The sequence below is a fragment of the Myxine glutinosa genome, chromosome 4 (assembly GCF_964187855.1).
Source record: "Myxine glutinosa chromosome 4, kmMyxGlut1.1, whole genome shotgun sequence".
Classification (NCBI taxonomy): domain Eukaryota; kingdom Metazoa; phylum Chordata; class Myxini; order Myxiniformes; family Myxinidae; genus Myxine; species Myxine glutinosa.
In genome coordinates this window covers 159,755,498-159,783,184 of record NC_136264.1, presented here as the reverse complement: position 1 = coordinate 159,783,184, position 27,687 = coordinate 159,755,498, and the positions used below count along the sequence as shown (strand labels likewise).

At 45.5% G+C, this 27,687-nt stretch overlaps 1 protein-coding gene across 6 annotated transcripts in view; it reads right to left on the bottom strand.

Annotated features, from left to right (window-relative positions):
* Positions 1–27,687, bottom strand: part of ZSWIM8 (zinc finger SWIM-type containing 8) — a 391,013-nt gene that overhangs the window by 140,007 nt on the left and 223,319 nt on the right. For 5 of the 6 annotated variants that reach the window (XM_078776666.1, XM_078776668.1, XM_078776667.1 and 2 more), the window contains 2 exons: positions 23,420–23,573; positions 22,749–22,843 (listed from right to left, as the gene is read on the bottom strand). The exons of the other annotated variant lie outside the window; for it this stretch is intronic. In XM_078776666.1, the coding sequence (XP_078632792.1) occupies positions 22,749–22,843; positions 23,420–23,573 (249 nt within the window). The remainder of the gene's footprint in view (positions 1–22,748; positions 22,844–23,419; positions 23,574–27,687) is intronic. 6 annotated transcript variants of the gene reach the window in all.

Here is a 27,687-nt window from a genome sequence, read left to right as displayed (position 1 = left end):
GACCCTCTCAGATCACTACATTTTTGATGAACCCACTCAGCGCACATTGTACATTGAATGGAGTTCACTCCGACACCCTTTCTGCACACAGCACATGGCCACTTCCCAGTTCTTTCCACCTCACCACATGCTTTACCACTTGCCATCACCTTTGTCTTTCCTATATTCACCTTCAGACCTTTTGTCTCCATACATTCCTTCCACTTGTTCATCTTTTCCTTCAGTCCATCCATACTTTCCGCAATTAACACCAGATCATCTGCATACAACAACTCCCATGGTAAACCCTCCTTTACGTTCTGAGCCAGCACCTCCATCACAGCTACAAATAGTAGTGGACTTAGTACCGACCCCTGATGCACTCCCACCTTCACCTCAAACTCACCACTGTTCCCGTCCTTCGTCCTTACAGCTGTGCGCGCTCTTTTGTACATTGCCATCACTACTCTGATCAACCATTCCTCCACTCCTAACTTCCTCAATGCCCATGTCAATACTTCGCGTGGAACCCTATCGAATGCTTTTTCTCCAGATCAACAAACCCAAGAAACAACTTCTTCCTCTTCTCCATGTACTTCTCCTGCAACTGCCTCACAATAAAGAGCGCGTCTGTCGTTCCTCTTCCTGGCATAAATCCAAACTGCATTTCGTCGATCTTCACCTTCTTCCTTATCCTCCTCTCCAACACGCTTTCCAATACCTTCATTCCATGCTCCAATGACTTTATCGCTCGGTACGAGCCACACTCCAGAGGGTCACCTTTCCCCTTGTATAGAGGGACGAGGGTACTCAGTTCCCAATCCACTGGAATGCGGCCTTCTTTCACCACCAGATTACAGATCTCTGTCATTCTCTTCACACCCAAACTTCCTGCTGCCTTCAACATATCTCCCACAACTCCCGTCGGCCCTCCCGCTTTTCTACTCTTCATTGCTTTTATCGCTTCCTCAACTTCCTTCTCAGTTATCTTCTCTGCCGGTCCTAAAACTGGGTTACTCTCTATGTTGCCATCCCATTCATTCTCTGTATTCAACAGCATTTCCATATATCTTTTCCATCTTTCTTTAATTCCATCTGGGTCCACAACGATTTGTCCCACTTCATCCTTCAAGCAACTCACCCCCATCACATCACACCTCTCTTTCGCTATCTGCTTTGCAATCCTGGCTGTCCATGACTGAAGTCAAAAATTTTTTTAATATGTACATTATTTGCTCACTGGTAACCCAACCCAAGACATACCATCCTCTTCAACTGAAGTATCAAACAAGTCCGGCTACTCAGTTGTTAGACTTTCGGTCTTGTTTTTATTTTGGTTTTAATTTGGAAATGGCAATTTGTAGACAACTTGTATATGAATGATAACAATCCGAACTGAATCCTGCCATTCAAAGTACCAATAAATATCACAGTAAGAAGTTGAAGAGCAAATTGGAAAGCAAATATGGATTGATTTGGGGTGACAGCATTATGGTAGACAGAAAGAAGTGAAGTGTTACTGCACATGGAATCCTGGAGGGTAGTGGCATGGCCTTGGGTTGGGAAAAGCTCATCATGCCACATAGCCAAAAGACAAGTGGCAACTTGCATATCAGATAGAAGTGACTACAGGTCTGTCAGTCTGTATGTGAATCCATTGCAAGTGGAATGTAAGTGAAACATTGTGTTTTTGAAATTGTTCGCACTTTCCATTCAATACAGGTTTTGACAATACTAAAACGGGTCCGTGGATTTTCAGCAACAACATTAGCTAAACCCACATAATGCCCGTCGGTCACTTGCCAGCCGAGTAGAGTAATAAGGAATAGTGCCAGCTTTGCACAACACACAAGTCGGAAGATGGTGCTTTGTTTGTTCATTTATATGGTTTCACTGGCTTCCCTTAAACTTGCTCTTTTTGCAATCGAGTATTGCTTACCTTTCCTTTCAACTGATTTGTGAAGGTTTTCCAAACCAAAATCAATGGATTTCAAGCTCAGATTAATCTCGAGTTAAATTTAAGTTTGTACACATATGAATACTTTTCTGCCAACCAATCAGATTACCCGACACAGCTGAATTACATCACTGGGAGATGCTCCAAACACAATTCACGACTTTTTTATTCTGATAATTATATTATGACAAGTGCCAATTTGTCATCTTGAAGCAATAACTGCTCAACAGGTAATGGTTCCCTTTTCTCGTAGTGCTTTTTGATAATGCCCATTTGCATGCCATTTTTCTGCAGAGATTATTTTTATATGTACATTATGCTCTGGGTTCACTGCTTCCTGCATGCTACAACTACTTTTGCATGCTGCAATATGGACTCCCATTTTTCAGATTAATCTCCATTTGAGAATATAATGCATTTTAGAACGCATCACCTACCAAGAAGCATAAATCAGAGCCAACTCCTCCATCTGGCAAGTACAGCCCTTAACCTCCTCCTCCACCTTTACTTCTACTTCGTCCATCCCCCACCACCTCTTGTCAGATACATGCAGTAGAAACCAAATTAGTGGCTTTAAAATACACTCAACAAAAGTATGTTCAGCACGAGTTGAAGAGGACTTCAAAATCAATCAAAGCCGAGTGCACTGCAGTGCATGCACACATTTTCATGGAAGTCCTGAGTGTATATGGGAGGTGCCAATGCTCTCTTGGAAGAGCCAAGATAAGTTCCCCTTTTCAGTATATAAAGCTCATTTTATGCATCTTGCACACTTTGCAGACAACAATACAATATCTACATGTTTTATAGGTTATACCTCCATCACCAACTTAAATTTGATTTATTTGTGAAAGGCAAGGTTCCAACTATGTAAACAAACATGCTGGGCACAGCGACAACCTTTATCTAGCCCAGCTGCTTCAATCAGAAGAGCTCATGACTGAGGTCTGGGTCTGTGGGTCTGTCCCCTCCCACCCTCATTTTGAAAAAAATACCCCAGAGCTTTTGCTCATGTTGGCTATTTTCAACTTTTATTATTGTAATTGTCTTTGTCTTTAGCATGCATGGTTTTGCATTAATCATCCATGTAATCAGCCATCCAGCTACATGTCAGACAATCAACCAATAATGAGGCTTCAATATATTTCACTTGTAAGGAATCCGTCTTGCATTGGGCAAAGGGTTTTTCTTTTTCCGTTTGTCATATTTTATAGAAACGTTCGTACCATTTGTCCAACAGTGCTACTTTAAATTCCAGTAACAAGAGGCAGCATGTTTAGTGAAACAAAAATATATATATCCAAATATATATATATGGATATTCTTACATCAATAAACCACGCTCGGAGGGCCGAGGTGGTGGCATTGCCGTAATACACCGACATGACATCAAGACCAGCCTCATCTCCATCTCTTCTGCTCCATCATTTGAACACCTGGCTTTTAACCTCTCTGGACACACACAGTCAGTCATGGCTGTCGTCTACCGCCCTCCCAAACCACACCCATCATTCCTGTCTGACTTCTCCTACTTTCTGACCCAGCTCTGTTCCCTCTCCCCCTCAATCCTCCTCCTCGGTGATTTCAATATCCACATGGACTCCACTGACTCCACAATAACCACTGACTTCACTGATGTACTCACCTGCTTTAACCTCACTCAACATGTCAACTTTCCTACCCATAACCGTGGTCACATTCTGGACCTTGTCTGCTCTACTGGATTAATTTTGCACCATCTCTCTGGCTCCGACCTCACCCTCTCTGACCACTTAGCCATCACTATGACCATCAACATCCCCACCCCAGCAACAAGGCATTATCGCACTATCAACTTCCGTAAGCTAAACGCTCTTTCACCTACCTCATTCTCATCCACCCTCTCTGAAAAAATGTCCACTTCTCCCTTCGTTGACCTCCACACCCCTTCTGACCTCACTGACTACTACAACCACACTCTCTCCTTCTGCCTCGACCAGCTTGCGCCTATAAAAACCAAAACAGTTTCTTTCACCCATTCTGCTCCCTGGTTTACCCCTGAACTCCGCCTTTTGAAAACTCGTGCTCGCCAACTTGAAAGACTCCGCAATAAAACAGGTCTCACAATTCACTCCCAAGCCTACAAGGACCACCTACAACACTACAAAGATGCCCTCTCCCGCGCCCGCTCCGCCTACTACTCTCAAATTATTCACTCTGGCTCTGGAAACCCAAAAGCACTCTTCTCTACAATAAACAAACTCCTCAGCCCCCTGAACACCACCACCCAGTCATTCACAATAGACAACTGCATCTCCTTCCTTTCATTCTTCCAATGCAAAATTGACAACATCTACAACAGCTTAACCACCACCGCGCCCGCTCCCCCTCAAACCACCTGCCCCCCCTTATCCTGCCAACCCCTGTCTCAGTTCTCCCCAGTCTCCCCTACTGACCTCTCTGAACTCCTCAAAGGAATGAAAACTGTCACCTGCACTCTTGACCCCATCCCCTCCAGCTTTGTCAAGGCCTCCCTTCCTGCTCTCTCTCCACTTATCACTGCAACAATAAACTCCTCCCTGTCTACAGGCATCGTCCCACCATCCCTCAAAATTGCTGCTGTTACCCCCATTCTGAAGAAACCTGGACTCAACCCTGACACCCTAGGTAACTTCAGACCCATCTCCAACCTACCCTTTCTGTCAAAAGTTTTGGAACGCGATGTAGCCACTCAACTCAAGCATCACCTCTCTGCCAATAACCTGTATGAAACATTCCAATCCGGATTCCGCTCCAACCACAGTACTGAAACTGCTCTCCTCAAAATCACCAACGACCTTCTCCTCTCCTCTGACGCCGGCAACCTCAACATTCTCATCCTCCTCGACCTCAGTGCCGCTTTTGACACCATCAATCACACCATCCTCCTCACCCGACTTGAAACCACCTTTAACATTATCGGCACTGCCCTCTCTTGGATCAAATCATACCGCTCTGACAGACGCCAGTTCATCTCCATCAATAACTGCAAATCCCCAAGGTGTCCCCCAAGGTTCAGTTCTTGGCCCCCTCCACTTCATCCTGTACCTGTCCCCCCTTGGTCACTTAATCCGCCGTCATGGTCTCCAATTCCACTGCTTCGCCGATGACATCCAGCTTTTCATCTCCACCAAGTCCATCTCCACCGCCACTCACTCTATCCTGACAAACTGCATCACTGAAATAAAATCCTGGCTTCAAATCAACTTCCTCAAACTTAACTATGATAAATCTGAAATAATCATCATTGGCCCAAAAACGCTCACCAAATCCACGCATAACTTTGCCCTCAACATCGACGGTTTCCCAGTATCCACCTCCCCTCACATCCGGAATCTTGGCATTATCTTTGACCAAACCCTCTCCTTCGACAAATACACTAAACAGATCACAAAGACAGCCTTCTTTCACCTGAAAAACATCGCCCGTCTCCGTCCATCCCTCTCCTCCACGGCTGCAGAAACCCTCATCCACGCCTTCATCGCCTCCCGTCTGGACAACTGCAACAGCCTCCTCTATGGTTCACCCTCAATAATCACCAATAAACTCCAATACATTCAGAACTCCGCTGCCCGTCTACTCACCCATTCCCGGACCCGTGACCACATCACCCCCGTCCTTTACAAGCTTCACTGGCTCCTCATCCCCCAGAGAATCCAGTACAAAATCCTCCTCTTGACAAACAAAGCCCTCCATAACCTGGCCCCATCCTACCTGACTGACTGACCTCCTCTCCAGACACACTCCCACCCGCAACCTCCGCTCTGCTGGTACCAACTTCCTGACCCCCCCCCCCCCCCCCCCCTCCGGACCAAATTCAGATCCTGGGAGGACAGGGCCTTCTCCATCGCTGCTCCCACCCTCTGGAACTCACTACCTCACACCATCAGAGACTCCTCCTCACTCACCACATACAAAACATCACTCAAGACCCACCTGCTCAACACTGCATTCAACATTTAACCCACAGCATTGAACCCCTGACTATCTCTTCTCCTTCTCCTTCTCCTTCCTTTTGCTTTGATTATTTACCTATTGATTTTTGTCTTTTTGCACTTGTTTTTTGTACTCTGTCAAAGCACCTTTGGGCTTCTTGAAAAGCGCTATATAAAATAAATGTATTATTATTATTATTATTACAGTCACGTGAAAAAGTAAGTACACCCCATGTAAAGTTTTGACTTTTTCAACATATTTCAACATCGTTATTTGATCTTCATTTCAACAATATTGATAGATAAAGGTGATATAATATAACAAATATCATGAAGCATTTACATTTTGTCGTCCATTGTATAATTTAAATAAACATAAATGCAAATTTCGCATGGGGAAAAAGTAAGTACATTTATCACTTTATTATCACGACTTCAAATACCTAAAATAAGAATCAGGTGCACCAGCTCAGGTGCAAATGTCTAGAACATCGTTAGAGAGGATCTTGGAGGAACCTGTCTTATTTAAACCTCAGACATTTAGTTTGGTTTGCTCTTTGTTGTTGAATTGTGCGGCGTTACCATGCCTAGATCAAAAGAGCTCTCTGAGGCCTTCAGAAAGAAGGTTATAGATGCCTTCGAGTCTGGGAAGGGATTTAAAAAGATCTCCAAACAATTTGAAATCCATCATTCGACTGTCCGGAAGATCATCTACAAATGGAGAAGATTCCAAACAACTGCCAACTTGTTCAGGCCAGGCCGCCCAAGCAAGCTCAGCCCGAGAGCAGACCGCAAGATGCTGAAAGAAGTCTCTAAGAACCCCAGAATGTCATCACGGCACCTACAGGTAGCTCTTGCCACTGTTGATGTCAAAGTGCACGAGTCTACCATTAGAAAGAGGCTGCACAAATTTGATCTACATGGGAGGTGTGCCAGGAGGAAACCTTTGCTGTCCAGAAAGAACATCAGGGCAAGACTAAAGTTTGCCACTGAACACCGAGGCAAAGACTAGCACTTCTGGAACAATGTGCTCTGGACAGATGAGTCAAAGGTAGAGCTATTTGGCCACAGTACCAGAAGACATGTTTGGCGAAAACCAAAGACAGCATTTGATCACAAGAACCTGATACCAACTGTAAAGCATGGTGGTGGAAATATTATGGTTTGGGGCAGCTTTGCTTTGCATCAGGGCCTGGGCAGCTCACCATCATAGAATCCACTATGAATTATTCATTGTACCAGAGGGTGCTTGAGGTTAATGTGAGGCCATCTGTCGGAAAGTTGAAGCTCAACCGAAGGTGGACCTTGCAACATGACAATGACCCTAAACATACCAGTAAATCCACCAAGGAATGGCTGAAAAGAAAGAAATGGAGGGTTCTGGAATGGCCAAGTCAAAAGCTCGGATCTAAATCCCATCGATATGTTGTGGGGGGATTTGAAACGAGCTGTGCATGCAAGAAACCCCTCAAACATCGCACAGCTGAAATAATTCTGTATGGAGGAGTGGGCAACAATTTCTCCCAGTCGATGTCAGAGACTGGTAGACAGTTATAAGAAACGCCTACTTGAGGTTGTTTCTGCCAAAGGGGGCAGGCAATACCACCTATTAGAGCCAAGGTGGTATTACTTACTTTTTCCACAGAAGGAAATGGCATCTCTATTAATTTTTTGTTGAATAAATTATTACCAAGTCAATTTTTCATTGTTTTTTTGTTCAATTCGATCACCTTTATCTATAGATACTGTCTAAATGAAGATCAAATATTGATATGTCCACATATGTTAAAAAGATTTTAAAAAACATTTCATGGGGTGTACTTACTTTTTCCACATGCGAAATTTGCATTTATGTTTATTTAAATTATACAATGGACTACAAAATGTAAATGTTTCATGATATTTGTTATGTTATATCACCTTTATCTATCATTATTGTTGAAACGAAGATCAAATAGCTGTATGTTGAAATATGGTGAAAAAGTCAAAACTTTACATGGGGTGTTCTTACTTTTTCACGTGACTGTATTTATGAGAATTTCAGTTTTGTTGTGACATTTTGCTTTGATCAATTGGAGTGGTTGGTGATGTAATCATTGTTATGGGATTTTTAATCGAGAACATGCACAATGAATAGTGCTGTCATAGAATAGGTTAATACAGTATTTGTAAGACTAATGAAGTAAAGAGTTGTGAAAATGTGAATAAGGTTGATAATTGCCAAAACGAATATGAGGTACAACCGGCATGTGTTGAGAAACTCGCCATGAACACCAGAGCAGTCATTTTATTGGAAAATGGTAAGGATGCGTAGCCAAGCAATGATATGCCTGAGCACATGAGAGCGTGGGCTTTACAGGCCTTGATTAGTCATATGATTGACCTTTGAGAGCCAAGAGCATGCATGCAATGCAGGACAAATATTAGTGAACAAGATAGAAAGGAAGAGGGAAAAGAAGATAAGAGTCATGCGAGTGTGTGAAGATCCTGTGCGTGCAATGTGTGTTCAGAAGACGGTCTAAGAGTGTGAGATGAAGGCGGGAGGACACCAGGGGAGAAGCGTCACTGAACTAGGATCGCTTTTCTGTCCCTTATAGGGTTACCCCCTTTGATAAGAGGCCGTCTCGCAGCCTTAAGGGCTTGGCATTCATCATAGCCCAGGTCTCAGCTTGGTCCAATTTCTCTCCTTAGCATCTTAATCTTATAAGGCTTTTGTGGTCCTGATGGGCCGTTCATTGGGCTGGTGATGGAAACAGCGATGCAAGAGTGTGCTACATTGGAGGGCCCCGAACACTCCTCTAGCGTTGGAAATCACACACACGCACATGCATGCACGCCCACACAACCATATTATCCACAGCATGGATCGACTATAAAATACCTTTTGATATGTCCCACAATCATATCTACCAGATAAAACACAATGTCAGTTTGTTTGTGTTTGTACTGATGTCTGTCCCCCTTCATGAGGGTAGGTTTTAAAGGCCAATCTTTCAACAAACACAAATGTGTTCACCGAGGACTAAATTTTTCTATTTTTAGGGTCTATTTTTGAGGATAAAACAAAGTCGAAAAACATTTTCCATAAAATAGTAATTATGTCTCTTCTATTGGAATTTTAGACGGTGGCTTGCAAACAGAGCCTGAGGGGCGGTGGACCAAAGCATTAAAAAAAAAAATACAAGGCACAGTGAGGTGAAATTCGCTGCCCATGATGTGCAACGCGCGCAGAGTAAAACGAGTGTTCATTATGATGACATCCGTATTAAAAAAATTAAAAAAACACCTTTAGAGGCCATTTTTCCCCGCAAAGCGGGGGTTGGCCTTTTTCGGGGACCGTGGTTGTTGTTGTTTTTTTGGTCCCCTTTTTGAAGCAATGTTTTACGGCCGGATGCCCTTCCTGCCGCCAACCCTGTTAGTCGCCTCTTGCGACACACAGGGAATTACCAGTGAACTGGTACTCAATTAGCCGACCTCGGAAGGATGACAGGCTGAGTCAACCCCCCTGGCGTTAATTCAGCGATCGACCGGGATTCGAACCCAGGATCCTAGGATCCTAAGCTGGCACCCTAGCCGCTAGCCCAACACCAGGGATAAATGACATCCGTATGATGCCTAATAAATAAAGAAGATATAAGCACACCTGACACTAGGCTGAGTCTTCAGACTTTGGCATGCTCACGAGGCTGCACTGTCGAATAAACCATTTCTAACTGTCATATTTGATGGGCTTTTTGCTAGTATGTATATATGTGACAGGCTCTGGCAAAAGCAGCAGACACTTGGGGGCAAAAAATAAAAATTGAGATTTTGATATCATCTGATTCCCCATGCTTTTCTCTTTCATTTGATATATACATTTTGCTAATTGGATGAAAATTAACGAAGTTATGGTATTTTAATGACAATTATATTTTCGTTTAAACAATGGTGATAATTAGGTTCAAAGTTCACAATACAGTTCACACGCACAAAGAAAGTGCACACGTAGAGCTTTTCATTCATACCAAACATGTATGTCAGGGATCTCCTTCGAATTACGATGTAATTCCGCGATCTTGGTGTCTTTTTGACCAAGGAATCGTGAATTTCTGACCACATTTTGAGAATGACATTTTAGATTCTTCATCGAATTTCACAACTTTTCTGTTGTTTCTTGGGAAAATGTTTTGGTGCATAAGAATCTAGAGAAGTTACTCTTTCTATCCATATAAAAATCTCAATTTGGTCCCTGTGGTCATATTGCGACTCTCTTCGCCTTTTTCTCGCTAAGAGAAATGCCTCCAAGTGTCTGCTTTTGCCAGAGCCAGTCACATATACATCAAGCCAGTTACATCAAATGAGAAGACACCTCATTTGTAATGGGGCCCATTTTGGGGGTCCAAAACAATTAGAAGGGTAAACTTCTTGTGACTGATGGAACAATTAAGTTTTAATTACCATTTGGAGTCACATTCTGTGCATCTTACAGTTCAACTAAACAGTACGGTGGAAAATAGGATGAATTTTGAATAAACATGCAGTTCTATGCTCTGCTATACAATGGTGAACCAGGTCAACAATCTGGATGCAGCAGTACAAGTACAGTGGTCTGCAAGAGCATTCACCCCACCCCTCCCCTCCCCCCATCCCCCAAATTCACACAAAAATTATACTATCCAGATCCGGATCTTCCCCCAAATGTAATCATTTCTTCCTTGTCACATACCCTACCTCTCAACCAAATTCCTTCCGAATCTGTGCACTACTTTTTGAGATATCCTGTGCAAAGACAGACAACCAAACAGACAGACAGGGGTGAAAACATAACCTCCATCCATCTTTGGTGGCAGAGGTAATTATTTATTTTAAAGATTACAAAATAAGTGTAAGAGGTTTCACCTGTATGTAAATCTGTGACTTAACTTAATAATCAAGCTTCCCCACTTATCTAAGGAGTTTTAAGGTGAAACTCACTTGGTCAACCAATAAGGCAAATATGAAGACCAAGAAGCTTTCCAATAAAGTCAGACATAAAGTGGTGGAGAAATACCGTTTACGAGAGGGAAGATTACACGTAAGAGATTCCTCTTCTTCACGTAAGAATCTTCATAAGAAGATTTAAAAGTCACTCATTACCCCTTTGAGTATGGTGAAACCAATCATGAAGAAGTGGAAGACATATCATAACACCCAGACTCTACCCAGATCAGGTTGCCCATCCAAACTCAGCAGCAGGGCAAGCAGGAAACTGGTTTGGGATGGCCCTGTAAATCCAACAATGACTTTGAAAGATCTGCAAGACTATGTCCAAGATGCGTGTCAGTGTTCATTAATCAACAATATCCCGTTACCTTCACAAAGCTACCCTCTATGGACAGGTGGAAAGAAAAAAGCCATTACTGAAAAAGACATCTAAAAGCTCATACAGAATTTGTGAAAAAGCATCTTAATGATACTGCAGGAATGTGGAGAAACGTTTTGCCGTTAAAGACAATTTTTTTTAATCTAACTCTGGTCTAAATTCAAAGCGTTATGTCTAACGCACACCGAACACTGAACATCACCCAGTCAAAACCAACCCTACTGTCAAGCATGGTGGCATCAGCATCATGTTATGTGGCTGCTTTTCGTAAGAAGGGACTGGGAAGCCTGTGAGGATAATAGGGACAATGGACAGTGCAAGGTCAGGAGAATCCTTGATGAAAACCTGCTTGAGTCAGCCATGAATCTGAAACTGGGTCGAAGACTCACATTTCTTCAGGACAATGATCTGAAGCACAAAGCTAAAGCCACACTAGAGTGGCTGAATAAGAAGAAAATAAATGTTCTTGAGTAGCCCAGTAAAAGTCCTGACTTGAACCCAATTTAACATTTATGGCGAGACTTGAAGATTGCAGACCATTGACGATCCACATCAAACTTGGCAGAACTAGAGAAATTTTCAGGTGAAGAATGGGCAAAGATTTCACAATCTCACTGTGCAAAGCTGGTAGACACCTACCAAAAAACTCATTGCAGTCATTGCTGCAAAAGGTGCTTTCACCAAGTATTGAGCTTGAGGGATGAATACTTTTGCAACCAGTGAATTTTGATTTGTACATGTTTTTTGCAGGTATTCCTGACATGTAACCCCCTTCAACTATAACAGTGTTTAGTTTGATCTCTTGAGTTATGAATAAAAAAGTTCATTTGGAAAAATTGTTTCTACATAATTCAGAATTCATCTAAAAATGCCATTATTGGGAGGGGGTGAATGCTTTTGTCAGCCAATGTATGTGCACCCTATAGCTGTTGACCAGTCTTCTGGATTTCCACCCATATTCTCCTGATATCCGTTGCCTGAAAAATTGGCCTAAATATTTGATTCGCATATGTAATATGTAATAAATGGTATGATTATGACAGGAAGCCTCACACATGGTTTTCCCTGCCAGACATCACATGTTTTGTCCCTATGCCCTTGGTTGCTTTCTCCTTCCCACTCAATCCTCACTGCTCCTATATACGTAAACACCCCCACCGTGGGAGAAAATACGTAAACACCCCCACCGTGGGAGAAAAAAAAAAAAACCTTCGCTCCATTGCACAAAATAAGTACAGTACAGCATTGTTCAGGCTGGAGTTCCCCAAGGCAGTGTTCTGGGCCCTGTGCTTTTTCTGGTCTTCATCAATGATCTCTCTGACTCTCTTGAAAATCCTCTCTATCTCTTTGCTGATGACTCCACTCTCTGCCGCTCCATTCCTCATCCCTCAGATCGGCAGTCTGCAGCCTCCTCACTCTCTGCAGACCTGGACAAAATCACAGACTGGGCAAACAAGTGGAACATGTCTTTCAATCCTGACAAATCTCACACTCTTACGATGTCTCTCCGAAAAGACCGACTGGACAACCCTCCCATCTACTTTCTGAATAATCCTCTCCAAGAAGTTCTGTCACTCAAGCTTTTGGGTCTCACTATCTGCCATGATCTTTCCTGGGAAAACCACATTTCCAAGCTGGCCTCCAAAGCCAGTCGCCGACTGGGCATCCTCCATCGTGTGAAGTCCTTCCTTGGCACACCTGAGCTCCTCACCACATACAAGGCTTTCATCCGCAGCTCAATGGAGTACTGCTCTCCCCTCTGGGCTGGTGCTCCTGCCTCACACCTAGCTCGTCTTCACGCTGTTGAAACCAAAGCGTTCAGAATCATTGGAATCTCCCGCGATGACGCTATCTCCAAGGGCCTTTCACTTACTCACCGCAGGCAGGTTGGTCATCTTTCTGTCTTCTACCGACTCCTCTCCGGCCTTGCTCCCCCAGCTCTCGCTGGGCTCTGTCCCCCAAATATTCCTACAGGTCGCACAAGATCTGCCTGCAACCCTCTTATGGTTAAACTGCCAAAATCAAGACTCTCTGCTCACCTTCACTCCTTCATTCCTCTTTTCTCCCGCCTCTGGAACAAACTCCCTCACTCTCTTCAATCCAACTCCACCCTCCAGGTCTTTAAAACAGCTGTTCACCACCATCTCTTATCTTCCTCAATCCAAAACCTTGATCTTTTCTACCCCCGCTAATTTCACCCCAAATCCACTTTTTTGAGGTGCCGACTTCTTTCCTGGAAGTCCTTGGTGTCCTTGCGTTTTATACCTATCCTGCCACCCCCCAGGCCCTCTCCCTCCCACACATCTCCCGATGTCCCTGCTCTCAAATGTTGTGTTTATGTGCTTCCTCCCCTTCTCTCCCCATCTTGTCGACCGCTCCCCTTTTTATATACTTTGTTTGCTTGTTTGTTTGATTTGTTTGTTTGATAAATGCTAGCTCTTTCACGAGCCTCGACTCTGTATACAAAAAAAAAAAAAAAATTCTAAAATAAAATTAAATAATGGAGGTATTTGATTAACAAATATATTTGTCATGTTGCAGTCCGAACTCTCCCAGTTTTTGTGTATTCTGACAATTCGCCACCGTTGTGTAGTCCGAGTGGTACAAACTGAAATCCCAGCACTGGACACACTGCTCTCCTGTAATGGGGCTTCATCGTCTTCAGACAATATGGTCTTTATTCCGAACAAATATAATGAGACTGCAATGTAAATCTCCAGGGTCTTAATATCCTTGCTACGTGAGCAACACCACAAAATTCTCCACCAAGCAGCAGAATAGCTTGCGGAGTTTGGTCGTTTCAGGCTACGAGGCTGATGCTTCTTGACCCTTTCATGCTGCTGGGTGTATCAGACTCTTGTGGAATGTATAGAAATTAAGTAATGAGATTTTTTGATGATTTGATGTATAGTAAATGCAGATGCACAAAATATTGTTTATGACGTCAAAGCAAAACGTATTACAACATGGAAAAAAAAAAAAACTTTCAAGGTCCAAATTTCCATTTAATTAACAAAGTACAGTATACGTCGCATCTCACCATGTACTTCACCCATTGTCTTTGGAGAAAAGCATTATAGACATGGATAGTTTACAAAGAATGAAAAAGTAGAAACGACAAATTGATGCTGTGCATTTAAAACCAAAAGAAGACATTATACAGGGAAAAATGTAGAAGTGAAAGAGGGAAAGAAGAAAAAGGTCAGTATAGAGGTTGGCGAGAAGGTCCAACCATCACTATCAGCAAATAAGTCAGCCAAGCGAGGGGAAACACAGACAGGAAGGGTGGTACCGCATACAAGGACATGCCAAGAGCAATTTCGACATGACTACTGCTATGCTAGCCAAAGGAGCCCTTTCAGCACACGTCAGCATGACCCAGAAAACTCACTATTCAAACCCTCCAACCCTCCTTGAAACGCCGTGAGGCAAAGCAGATGTTTGGTGTTTAGTGTCAAAGACTTGCGTGTGCCCTCAGCAAAAGCGTGCAAATATACAATCCCAATGTCCTTTTTCTTAACAGTTTTCAAGCTACATCAAGTAGTTAAAGGTGGACTCCATGAGAAATTCCACAGGTGCTTCATGGGGAAATATCCGTCAAAAAGCACGGCCTTACTCCTTTACTGTAGAGACAATGATAAAAGCTTTAATATGCACTTCAACTAAACTACTGTGGCCCATTAACCTTTTGGAGTAAAATAAAATGATGATGGTAATAAAACGCATCGCCAAACAGCTAGAGAACAACTAAAAGCTTTAACTTTGCTCTTTCAAAAGAGAATTCTGAAAACTTTAAATAAAAAAAAAGAATCTAAAAACAAGAGAAAAAAATTAAGTAAATGGAAGTGGAAGGAAACAGTATTTTAACAATGCCAGCTTCACAATTAAAGTGCAAAACCCTTTTACAGCTGCCACATTAGATGAAAAAAAAAAGACAAAGGCTGTATTTCGAGCCAAATGAACTTGTGGATGTGTCTCAGGGTTAAAGGTGCAAAACGGAATCGTAAACGTACAACAGCAGCACGAGGAACTCGATCAATCGATCGGTGAATGCATATTGGACAAGAAACCACAATGTGATCACTTGGGTGTTTGGACATCACTGGAGCTCATCGCATGAGAATAAGATGCAATCCAACTAAGCCTTTAAAAGCCAAAATATCTAAACTGCCTCCACTCCAATAGCAAAATCGATCACCTGCTATTTCATCATTATGATGTGGCGGACACGAAAGCCCACTGGCGTGGTGACATCATTCCGACAACCAAGTGGGCGGCGGCCATGCCCGAGGGGTAGGCGTGGCCTCAGGATATACACCGGGCGCGCAGCCCGGAGCGCGCCAGTGCTACAGTGACCTCTTTGAATAAAGAACATTAAACTTACCGCGTTGTCCGCTTCCTCCTTGGTAGCAAGTCGCGCGCATAGCACCGCGTGCTTCATTGGTGACCTCATACATTCGAGTTAGCCATCGCTGACCACCCGAAACCGCCGCAACAATGGCTACCAACGCGGTCTCCATCAAGCTCCCCGAATTCTGGGAGTCACAAGCCGAAGTTTGGTTCCTGCAGGCAGAAGCCCAGTTCCGACTTCGAGGCATCACGGTGGACGAGACCATGTACTGCCATGTGGTCGCCGCCCTCAGGCCCGGCACGGCCACCCGCGTCGTATCAGTCCTAAGGGATCCACCTGCCGACGGCAAGTACGAGGCGGTCAAGCGTCTCCTCCTCGCCACGTTCGGCCTTACGGTGGACGCACGGGCCGATCGCCTCTTGGACCTCCCCGAGATCGGGGACACGCGACCATCAGTCCGTATGGACCATATGCTGGCGCTCATGGGCGACGAAACCCCAAACGCTCTATTCCGGGCGTTGTTTCGACGCCAGCTGCCAGCAGGAGTCCGCCACGCTTTGGCTGGTTCCGCGTTAACGGAACCCCGTGCGCTCGCTGCCGAGGCCGACAAATACTACGCGGCTTTGGACACGCAGGCGAGTCTTGGCGCGGTTGCCGCTCCCGAGGCTCCCGAGGTTTTCCCCGATGCACCGCACCTCGTGTCTGCCGTCACGCCCCGCCCACCACCACCGCCGCCGCCGCAAAGAAAACCGTGGCCTCCGACGCCGCAGCTGCCCGCCTGGTGTTTCTTCCACGCCAAGTTCGGCCACGAGGCTCGGCAGTGTCGCCCGCTGTGCTCATTCGGCAGGTCGGGAAATGGGCGAGCCGGCGCTCAGTGGCAACGGTGAGCGTCGGCAATTCAAACAGCCTTCTGTACATAACGGGCACCTTGTCCGGGCGCCGTTACCTGTGCGACACGGGGGCGCAGGTGAGTGTCGTTCCTGCCGGTACGTCCGACAAGCACACCGCGGGCCGAGGTCCCGCGCTGCTTGCGGCCAATGGTACGTCTATACGCACGTACGGAAAACGCTGTCTCTCTCTGCGGTTCGGAGGGCAGGTTTTCCGTTGGTCGTTCGTTACGGCCGACGTGCCCATGGCACTGCTCGGCGCGGACTTATGTGCTAATGGATTACTGGTCGATGTAAAGCGCAGAAGGCTTGTCCAGGCTGAGACGTTCAGCTCGCTCGCGTGCGCGCTGCCCGCCTCATTGAGCAGCTCACAGAGCGGCTCACCGAGCGGCTTGCCGAGTGGCTTGCTGAGCGGTTCCGTTCCGGCCAGGTTCATCTGTACGCTTCCGGCAGCGGACGAATTCGCCCGCCTCCTCGCGGGTTTCCCGGCCCACCTTCTCAGCGGGGACCGTCAAGCACGGGGTGGAACATCACATCCCCACCGCCGGGCCACCGGTCTACGCCCGGGCACGCCGCCTCGAGCCGACGAAGCTCGCCATAGCTAAAGCGGAGTTCGCTACGCTGGAGCGGCTCGGCATCGTGCGGCGCTCCAAGAGCGCGTGGGCGTCCCCGCTCCACATCGTGCCCAAGCCCGGCGGGGGATGGCGACCGTGCGGGGACTACCGGCGCCTCAACGATGCCACCACCCCCGACCGCTACCCCGTCCCCCACATCCAGGACTTCTCCGCCCGGTTGGCGGGGATGTCCTTCTTTTCAAAGGTGGACCTCGTACGCGGCTACCATCAGGTCACTGTCAGGCCGGAGGACATCCCAAAGACGGTTGTCATCACGCCATTCGGGCTTTTCGAATTTCTTCGGATGCCCTTCGGTTTGAAAAATGCGGCTCAGGCGTTTCAGCGCCTCATGGACAGCGTCTTGCGCGGCTTGGATTTTTTGTACGTCTACCTGGACGACATCCTCGTCGCCAGCGCGTCCCGCAAAGAGCACCTTCGTCACCTCCGCACGCTCTTCGAACGTCTGGGCCAGCACGGCCTGATCGTGAACCCCGCCAAGTGCCGGTTCGGTGTCGCTGAAATCGACTTTTTGGGGCACCGCGTCACCAGGCACGGGGCCGTCCCCCTACCGGCCAAGGTGGAGGCGGTGAAGGGGTTTCCGCGCCCCCGCACGATCAAGGGGCTCCAGGAGTTCCTGGGCATGGTAAACTTTTACCATCGGTTCCTGCCCCGCATCACCCAGCTCCTGCGCCCCTTACACGAGGCCCTTCGAGGGAAGCCGGGCAAAGGTGACATTACCTGGACCGAGCAGATGGACGCGGCGTTCTCGGGCGCGAAGCTCGCCTTGGCCAACGCCACCATGCTCGCGCACCCGGCGCCCGATGCACCGATCGCCCTCACCACCGACGCCTCGGACTACGCGGTGGGCGCGGTGCACGAGCAATGGGTGCGTGGTGCTTGGTAACCGCTGGCGTTCTTCAGCCGGCAGCTTCGCCGGCCCGAACGCCGTTACAGTACCTTCGACCGCGAGTTGCTTGGGCTTCACCTGGCAGTCAGGCACTTCCGCCATCTGCTCGAGGGCCGTGCGTTCACGGCCTTTGTCGACCACAAGCCGCTGGTTTTCGCGGTGGGCAAGGTCGCCGACCCGTGGTCGGCCCGGCAACAGCGTCACCTCACGGCCGTGTCCGAGTACACGACGGACATCCGACACGTCGCGGGAAAGGACAACCCGGTGGCCGACTGCCTTTCCCGGGCCGTCGCCCACGCAGTCCACCTTGGCATCGACTATGCCCGGATGGCGGCGGACCAGGCCGCCGACCCCGGGGTCCAGGCCTTGCGGACCGCCGTCACGGGCCTCCGCGTCACCGAGGTGCCCTTCGACGGCACGGGCAGCCGGGCACGGCCCTCGTTTGCAACGTCTCCCTCGGGCGGCCTCGCCCCATCGTGCCCGCAGGCTGGCAGCGCCAGGTATTTGACGCCATCCACGGCCTGTCCCACCCGGGCACGAAGGCCTCCCAGAGGTTGGTCGCCGACAAGTTTGTCTGGCATGGCCTCCGGAAGGCCGTCCGCGGCTGGACCAGGACGTGCCTTGCGTGCCAGCGCGCGAAGGTGCACCGGCATACCCAGGCCCCATTGGCCCCGTTTACGGTGCCGGCACGTAGGTTCGACCACGTGCACGTGGACCTGGTGGGACCTTTGCCCCCCTCGCAGGGTTTCACCCATGTCCTTACCATGGTGGACCGCACCACCCGGTGGCCGGAGGCCGTGCCTTTGGCGGCGACGACGGGGGCAGACGTCGCGCAGGCGTTCATCGCCACCTGGGTCGCCCGGTTCGGCGCCCCCTCGGACATCTCGTCCGACCGCTGCCCCCAGTTCACCTCGGAGCTCTGGGCCGCGGTCGCGCGGGGGCTCGGGGTCCAGCTGCACCAAACCACGGCCTACCACCCCCAGGCCAACAGCCTGTGCGAGCGGTTCCACCGCTCGTTGAAGGCCGTGCTCCGGGCCACCCTCCGCGACGGCGGCTGGGTCGACAGGCTCCCCTGGGTCCTGCTGGGCCTCCGGACAGCGCCCAAGGAGGACCTGCGCGCATCCGTGGCGGAGTTGGTCTTTGGACAACCGCTGCGGGTGCCGGGCGAGTTCCTCCCCGACCCCACGGCACCTTGGTCCGCGGCGCAGGAGCGTTCTGCGCTGCAGGAGACCGCCCGGAGGTTCGCCCCAGTGCCGACGGCGCACCACGGGCACCCTCCTAAACACGTCGCCCCGGAGCTTCGCACCGTGGAGTACGTCTTCGTCCGGCACGACGCCCACCGGACACCACTGCGGCCCCCGTACGACGGGCCTTTCCGCGTGCTGGAGACCGGGGTGAAACATTTCACCCTGGACATCGGCAGCACTCCTGACCGGGTCTCCATAGACCGCCTCAAGCCAGCCCACCTCGACGTGGACCACCCACCGCCGGTGGCTCAGCCCCTGCGTCGGGGCCGCCCCCCTGCGGGCGGACCCCCGGCACCGCCCAGTACCGCAGGCACGCCGCCCCCCGGTCCGGCACCCATCCCGGGTACAGCCGGGGGCATCCCACCCGGAATCCCTGCACCCCGGACGCCGCCGGTCGCCAGGGGGCGCTTCGGCCGGGTCATCCGTTTGCCCCGCAAACTGTCCCTCCAGGTGCGCGAGAATTCTGGGGGGGCGCGTGTGGCGGACACGAAAGCCCACTGGCGTGGTGACATCATTCCGCGCACCAAGTGGGCGGCGGCCACGCCCGAGGGGTAGGCGTGGCCTCAGGATATACACCGGGCGCGCTGCCCGGAGCGCGCCAGTGCTACAGTGACCTCTTTGAATAAAGAACATTAAACTTACCGCGTTGTCCGCTTCCTCCTTGGTAGCAAGTCGCGCGCGTAGCACCGCGTGCTTCAATGACACCTTTTGGAGCAACACTTAAAACACAGTGCTAAACCCAAGGCCAAGGTCAGGAATTATAGAGCTGCCTTTAACATCATAGTGTCTGCGGTACTTTGTTCAAAATCTACATGCCAAGCGCAAGGTTATGTTGTGTCACACTCATGCCAGCCATAATTCACATTGCTCACACGTAAACACCATGCTCCATCGAAGTGGGCTCCCAATCAATGACATTACGTGGCAACTTCATTGTAGTCCCCAAACCAAAGCAATGTTAAGAATATTTTGTGGCTGTAGATGCTCTCCAATTTCAGATGTACGTTCAGAGAAAAAATAAAAAAAAGAAGTATTTAATCTTCAAAAGAAACGGGTGAACACACACACTTTGAAAAAATAAATAGATAATTTCCAGTTAAACCACCCCAGAACTGCTTTGACAGCCTTTGTAATAAGTCTCAGTCGGGAAAGAAGAAAACACATTCTGGTTCTAATGTGGAACTGATGAAGGAAGATGCACACAAATTCCACAGCGAAAAAAACATAAAAATTAAAAAAAATAGGTGATGCTAAATCCAACCTACAAAGTTAGCAAAGACAAAACAATATCAGTCTGTGTTGGGAAAAACAAAAAAAACAAGGTAAATAATGTTTTTCCTCTTTTTCTTTTGAGCTCTTACTTTTCCTCCTGCAAATTGCTTGTCAGTGCAATTCCAGGAGCTTGTGAATGATGCATTTTCAAAGCCTGATGTGCCTAGATGCATTATGTTTGACATTTGCCACAAATGGTATTGTGAAAGAATGGCATACTAAATTTCAATTATATATCATTATGTGTAAGGGTGAGAGGGATCAAGAGCTAGACTGTTATGGTCTGTGTACGTGCAGTATGGTCTGTGTGTTTCGAGTAGGTTAGATGGCCATGTAACAGGGACCTGTCAGAGTAAGTCCTTTGTTACACATGACGCTGAGGCAGAGTATGGAATTTATAGACAGGGTATACAGATTAATTTCGTACGTGTAAACACCTCTTGTTTATGTGAGAATGAGTGCACAGCCATCGTTGCAGCATCACACAGCTAAGGGTGAGACAAGATCAGGAGAGGTACATGCTAGGAATCCTGGGAACTTCAAGAAAAACACATATACCTACGCCACTGTCTTTCTCCTTTGTACTGTGTTCCCGATGGGGTCTGCTTGTGATAACATTAGTGTTAAGGTAAACGAGGAACTGAGACAGCCATTTTAAAGCGTGCCATCCAGTTAGTTACCTCTGTCTTGTGATAAGGTGAGAACACAGCCTTCAATAATGGAAGGCAAAAGAGCTGGCAAGTCGTTTTAATGCCACTTGATAATCAATAGAGCACTTTTCATCCAGAATTCATTAAGAAATTGAACATGCCTTCAAATTGCTGCCTGGTGCCAAGTATATGAGCTCACATACACATTTCCACCATACCTCTAACTGGTAGATGGCTATCGACACCTCCTTCCGCCTCCCTTCCCTCTCCTTTTCCCTCCCCTCGACACACTCACGAAAATACACAGGTCTTGCACAAGGAAGGAAAGCATTTCACACGTTGGTTGTTATCTCCATTTGCGGGTTTCAGAAGGTGGGAGGAAGTTCTCCCAGAACTCAAAATCTCCACCTCCTTTTTCAGTAAAGGATCATTATTCATGAATCAAATTCTGAAACTTTGTTCAGCCTTGGCTGCCAGCTTTGTTTATTTCAACTGGGTCATGAATCTTTCTCCTCTAGCATTAACTCCTTACGTGGAATATGCTATGCAGTGGAGGACGATTCCCTTCTCCTTCAAATTCCAGCTCATTTAATCTTCTCCGATTCATCTGGAACCTAGTAGCTGCTGTTTGGAGAACAGGCGAGACCTTTTTAGCTTTGGGGCTGAGCTCTGTTCTATCATGAGGCAGGGATTCTCTCCCTCACTGGAGAAGGTGCAGTCATTGTCCTTTTCAGCACACATTTTGGCTGCCTGGTGTGACCACACAAACTTAGACCTCAGCCTACCTTTTAGTCATTTTCTACCCTTTAGTCTGTGTCCCTTTAGTCATTTGCTGTGACCGTCATTGTTTGGCATATTTTTGTTACAGCCGGCCATTTTGCTTTCCACAAGAGGCTGTAGGGGCCTTGGCTGCTTGACAGGGGTCACCGATGACAATCAGGGGAGTCGTGCCAAAAAGTATCTGCGAGGGTTGTGTGTCTGCCTGCTCGCTTTCTCTTCACGGGTTTGCTTAGTAGCTTTTCATTGCTCAGGGTCATTCACAGTGGATGTATTCACAACCAAACCCCCTTTCACACCAGTGTGTTATATGGCGCTTCAATTAATTGAATGAATGAATGAATGATCGTTTTTAAGGCCATTTCCCCCGCTAGAGCGGGGGTTAGCCTTGCGGGCCCCATGACAATCATGGTTCCCTGTTTGAGGCAAAGTTTTTATGGCCGGATGCCCTTCCTGACGCCAACCCTTAGTCGCCTCTTACGATGCGCAGGGATACGGTGTACCTATTCTAAACCGGGGCACACACCAGGATCATTCATCCCAGCAAGCTGGTACTCAATTTGCCGACCTCGGAAGGATGACAGGCTGAGTCAACCCCCCTGGCGTTAATTCAGCGATCGACCGGGATTCGAACCCAGGATCCTAGGATCCCAAGCCGGCACCCTAACCGCTAAGCCAACACCAGGCGCTTAAATTAATTATTTAATTTAAATCCATGACTAGTTATTGCACAAATGTTAAAAACTGAGCAAAATAAATTTCAAATTCCACATGCATAGAGAAAACAAAATTGGGCAAATAATATGTCACCTATTTGTAACGGGTCCTTCACAACACGGGCCTTGAGGAGGTGTTCTCCGCGTGCAAATTCATCGGCACTTCCATTGGCCAGGCACGAATACAACCTGAGGCAAAGGTAAAGATAAAACTGTAGTTATTTTTTATATCGACAAGGAAAGCGGCTCCGAGGCTACACTTGAAAAACATGGAGTCTCTTCAAAAAACATGCCCAAAACCCACACAAGCTCGACCTTAATTCACAGTTTAATGCAGATCATTAGTATCGACTGTGCTTTGACAAGCGATTTTGAGGGCATGGTACATTCGTCAGGTTAAACCATCAGATGGTTACATTTATCACAGTGAAAACACCAAACTTGGTCCATGGCCTGAATAATATGTTGGCATCACCTCTGAGAACATAATGTTGGGGTGGGAAGTACATGTGTGCATGGAATCATAAAGCACCTCGGCTTTTTTTGAAAGGCTCATTCGTTAACCAGCTGTAACGATTGATAAATAAGCTTAGCAAAAAGCAAATTCAAAGACATTCAAATGAAGGTAAATCTTCAATAATAGAAACTCTAAGCGGTCCACAATCCACAGTAACCCAATGTTTATTTCTGTCCATCCATATCCTCTACAAAGAACAAACATCTCAACGTTCTCCTACTCAAGTTTTGCAATGACATGCTCCAAACCTGATGTCTTCCTCATTCTCAGGGAAGCTCCAGAAAGCGATGCGCAACTGTAGTTGTTCAGGTACAGGTGGATATACCTTTTCGACAACTTCAAATGGGATGTACAAGGCAACTTGTCGAGCTGCCAGCTCCACCAATGGTGAAACTTGTCGTTCTGCATGCAAAGCACAAGCAATACAAAATGAACGTTTGGGAATATTACATGCCCTTTAAAAAAAACATACAAATGCCAAAGATTTAGAAGAAGGTTACACTTTTTTTCTTTAACTTACAGCTCTCCAAAGACAAAACACCAAAATAAGAGCATTCCTAGTAGGGACGTTTTATTCATTAGCAAGTTGTGCTGTCATGTACAAACCAATTCTGTGTTCACTACACATAACAGACACCAAAGAAAAACAAATAAATAAAAATGCCCAGAGAGCACTTTGTCATGGGCAGATGCCAGGTCATACATCATGAAACCATATGACTAAATAGCAAATCAAACTGTCCATAAAAAATGAATCCCTTTTTGTATTCAAACAAGCTGGGAGAGTGGGTGTAGCGTATGGAAGTCATGTGGCACATTATGCCCAAAAACACAAGCTGTGACCATTTAAGTCATTTTAACTTTGCAACAACTTTGGAAACAGCTCTGATAAAATTTACCAACTTTAATGAAGAAATCCACAAATAATGCACCAAGCATACAATCATAAAGAATATCATTAAAAAGGAGAACAAGATACAGAATCGACAAATAAGAAGTGTTGTTAGAATAATGATCTCGGCAATTGACTCAAAGAACACAAGTTAAAATCCCAAAGGTGGCTTATTAGTTTAATAATGTGCGCAAACCTCCTCATCATTCATTTTATGTACAAAGTCTACTTGTAAATATTAAACAATATTGAACATGTTAGAGTGTGCAGTCTTGGAGAAAATTTATACAGTCAAACTTATAACATCTATGAATCACAAATCGTAAAATTTTAAAATTACAATGACAATTATAGTTTCCACAATATTTTCCCAAGACCATCATTCTGGAATTTTGGAAGCCGTCTTTTTTTTTTTTGCCTCATCATCACATTGGACTCTTGAAATGGCCTTCATCCGAAAATATTATGCCCGACCTTTTCTGTATCTCCAATCAAATGTCTGATGATTTATTACATCGTTTTAACAAATGAGCTCCAATTATTTCCTTTCCCTGATGAGATGCTTTCACAGTATTAAGATGCATTATTGAACCCCTCATTCAGGAAGTGATGGCTACTTCTGGTCCTCACTCAATGTGTGTTGATAAGGTGTTATGTATAATGAGCCAGATTCAACCTGTAAAGCTTTACATACAGTGTGTATAGAAATTCTAACGTGATCAAATTTCCACCATTTTTACTGATGTAAAATAAAGATACCCAACCTCCCAAAAACAACCACCATTGCATCAAAACTTCACAATGTTCAATAAATGTATTACAAGAATGCAAAAATTATGGTCGTAGTTGGGGAGATGCTTATTCCAAAAATAAAAGCATGACCACCACCAACAAGGCTCAGGTACAATATTTTGAGAGCCCGGGACACCGAGCTGTTAGGGATAGTCTTCATAATAATCTCAACTCATCTTCGAGTGGTCCTCACGTGGAGCTGTTGAAGTAACTGCATTGTCTGACTTGTGTAGAACTTAGGAAAGTTATGAATGTCAGTCATATTTTAGTGTCTCACCATTAAAGGGTCCATTTCAAATTTTGCAAAAAATGTGGATCCAACAAACACCTTACAGAAGGCACATTTTCATACCAAATTAATAATGGGAATTTTTTTTTTAAACACCAAAAATTCCACTCATGACAGAAATCACCAGAATCTTCCATATACACATACATACATACATATATATACATACATGTGTGTATGTATGTATGTATGTACGTATATATATATATATATACATACATATATATACACACATATATCTATATCTATATATATATATATACATACACACATATATCTATATATATATATATATATATATATATATATATACACACATATATATATATATATATATATATATATATATATATATATATATATACCTATATATATATATATATATATATATATATACATATATATATATATATATATATATATATATATATATATATATATATATATATATATATCTATATACCTATATACATAAATATAAATATCTATATACATATATATATATATATATATATATATATATATATATATATATCTATATACCTATATACATATCTATATACCTATATACCTATATACATATATATATATATATATACATATATATATATATATATATATATATATATATATATATATATATATATATATATATATATATCTATATACATATATACATATATATATATATCTATATACATATATACATATATATATATATATATATATATATATCTATATACATACATATATATATATATATATATATATATATATATATATATATATATATATATATATATATATGTGTGTGTATATACAGACTTGGCATTTAATATGGAATATTTTTTTTTTTCTTGACTTGGGTTTACTTTCTTAACTCAGTATATCAATCTGGTGAGTTTCTTTTACACTTTGGTGATTTATTTGTTAAAAGAACCATGTCACTGATTGTCTGTCGCAGCAAGAAGTCAACAACAGGATTATATCACAGGTGGCGTGGCAAAATGTACGGACAGGTGCATTTGACGATTGGCTTCACAGTCGGGTATACAAGGGTTGTTGCGTTCTGTATTAGTGAAAAACAACTGCTGCACATCTCCAAAAGTTATTGCCGCTTCCTCTGGAGATGGCCCGTCAACTCGACAATGCTGTTTGTCATGGAGTGGTGGCTTTACGAAATTACAGCATGAAAGAGCGTGCTATTGCTCGGCAGTATGGCATCACTCAAGGTCAGGTGTCAAAGATCCTGAAACGAAATGCTCAGAGGGGTGTCCCTACTGCAATACCGAGGCCAGGACGTCCCCGCAGAACCACAAGGAGGGATGATCGCCAGCTGCACCAGTTAGTCCGCAATGGCCGTACAAAGTCAGCTAATCGGCTTAGGGCTGAGTGGCAGCAACTGACAAATGTGCCTGTATCCAGAAGGCTAGTCAACCAACGACTGGTTCAAGCAGGCTATCGTGCCAGGCATCCCCTGAGAAAGCCACGCCTGACCAGATGACACTGCCAGTGCCGATTGCAGTGGGCCAGAGAGCACCGTCAATGGCAGCCAGGACACTGGAATCATGTGATCTACAGTGATGAGTCTAGATTTCTGGTCTATCGTCAAGATGGCCGCGTCCGAGTGCGCAGACAAGTGCATGAAGCCTACAACAAAGATTGTATAGTGCCAAGAGTCCAAGCTGGAGGTGGCGGGGTGACGGTTTGGGCTGCTTTTCATGCAGGGGGCAAAACTGACCTGGTTGTTCTGAATGGAAACCTGAACCAGTTCAAGTACAGGGCCATTATGGAAGAAACATTGCTTCCATTTGCTCGTGCAGCCTTTCGAGGAAACTTTGTCTTCCAAGATGACAATGCACGGCCTCATCGTGCTCGCATGATCCAACACTTTCTTGCTGACCATGGTGTAGAGCATATGGAGTGGCCTGCCATGTCCCCGGATATGAATCCGATAGAGAACGTGTGGGCAGAATTAACGCGTCAAATCGACCACTTGGACCAGCAGCCGACCACTGTGTGTGAATTGCAGCAGGCTATTGTCACTGCATGGCAAGCGATTCCTGTCCAAACCTTGGAAAATCTCGTGAACAGCATGCCTCAACGTGTACGTGCTCTCCTGAATGCTCGTGGGGGTTACACGAAGTACTGAACTGTAATTTTACTGTCGGCAATCCCAGTCGTAATTTAACTTTTGTTTTTTTTTTGTAAAAAAAAAATTTGGCTAATGTGCAAAATAAAGAGATACTTCTGGAAAACGTACAGAAGTTTAACACAGTACTGTGTCCATGAATTGAGTTCGATATCAGTCCACATCACTTTCAAGGATCAATTTATTTGTTTCGAAATGTCAAATGTGGTTTTTGTTTCTTTTAAAGGTCACATCAACAAAATCTAGAATAATTTCAACATAATTCCAATGAACTTTTGGTTCTAAGACATCTTGAAAAGTAATTTCACCCCCACAAAAAAAATATTCCATATTAAATGCCAAGTCTGTATATATGTATATATATATATATATATATATATATATATATATA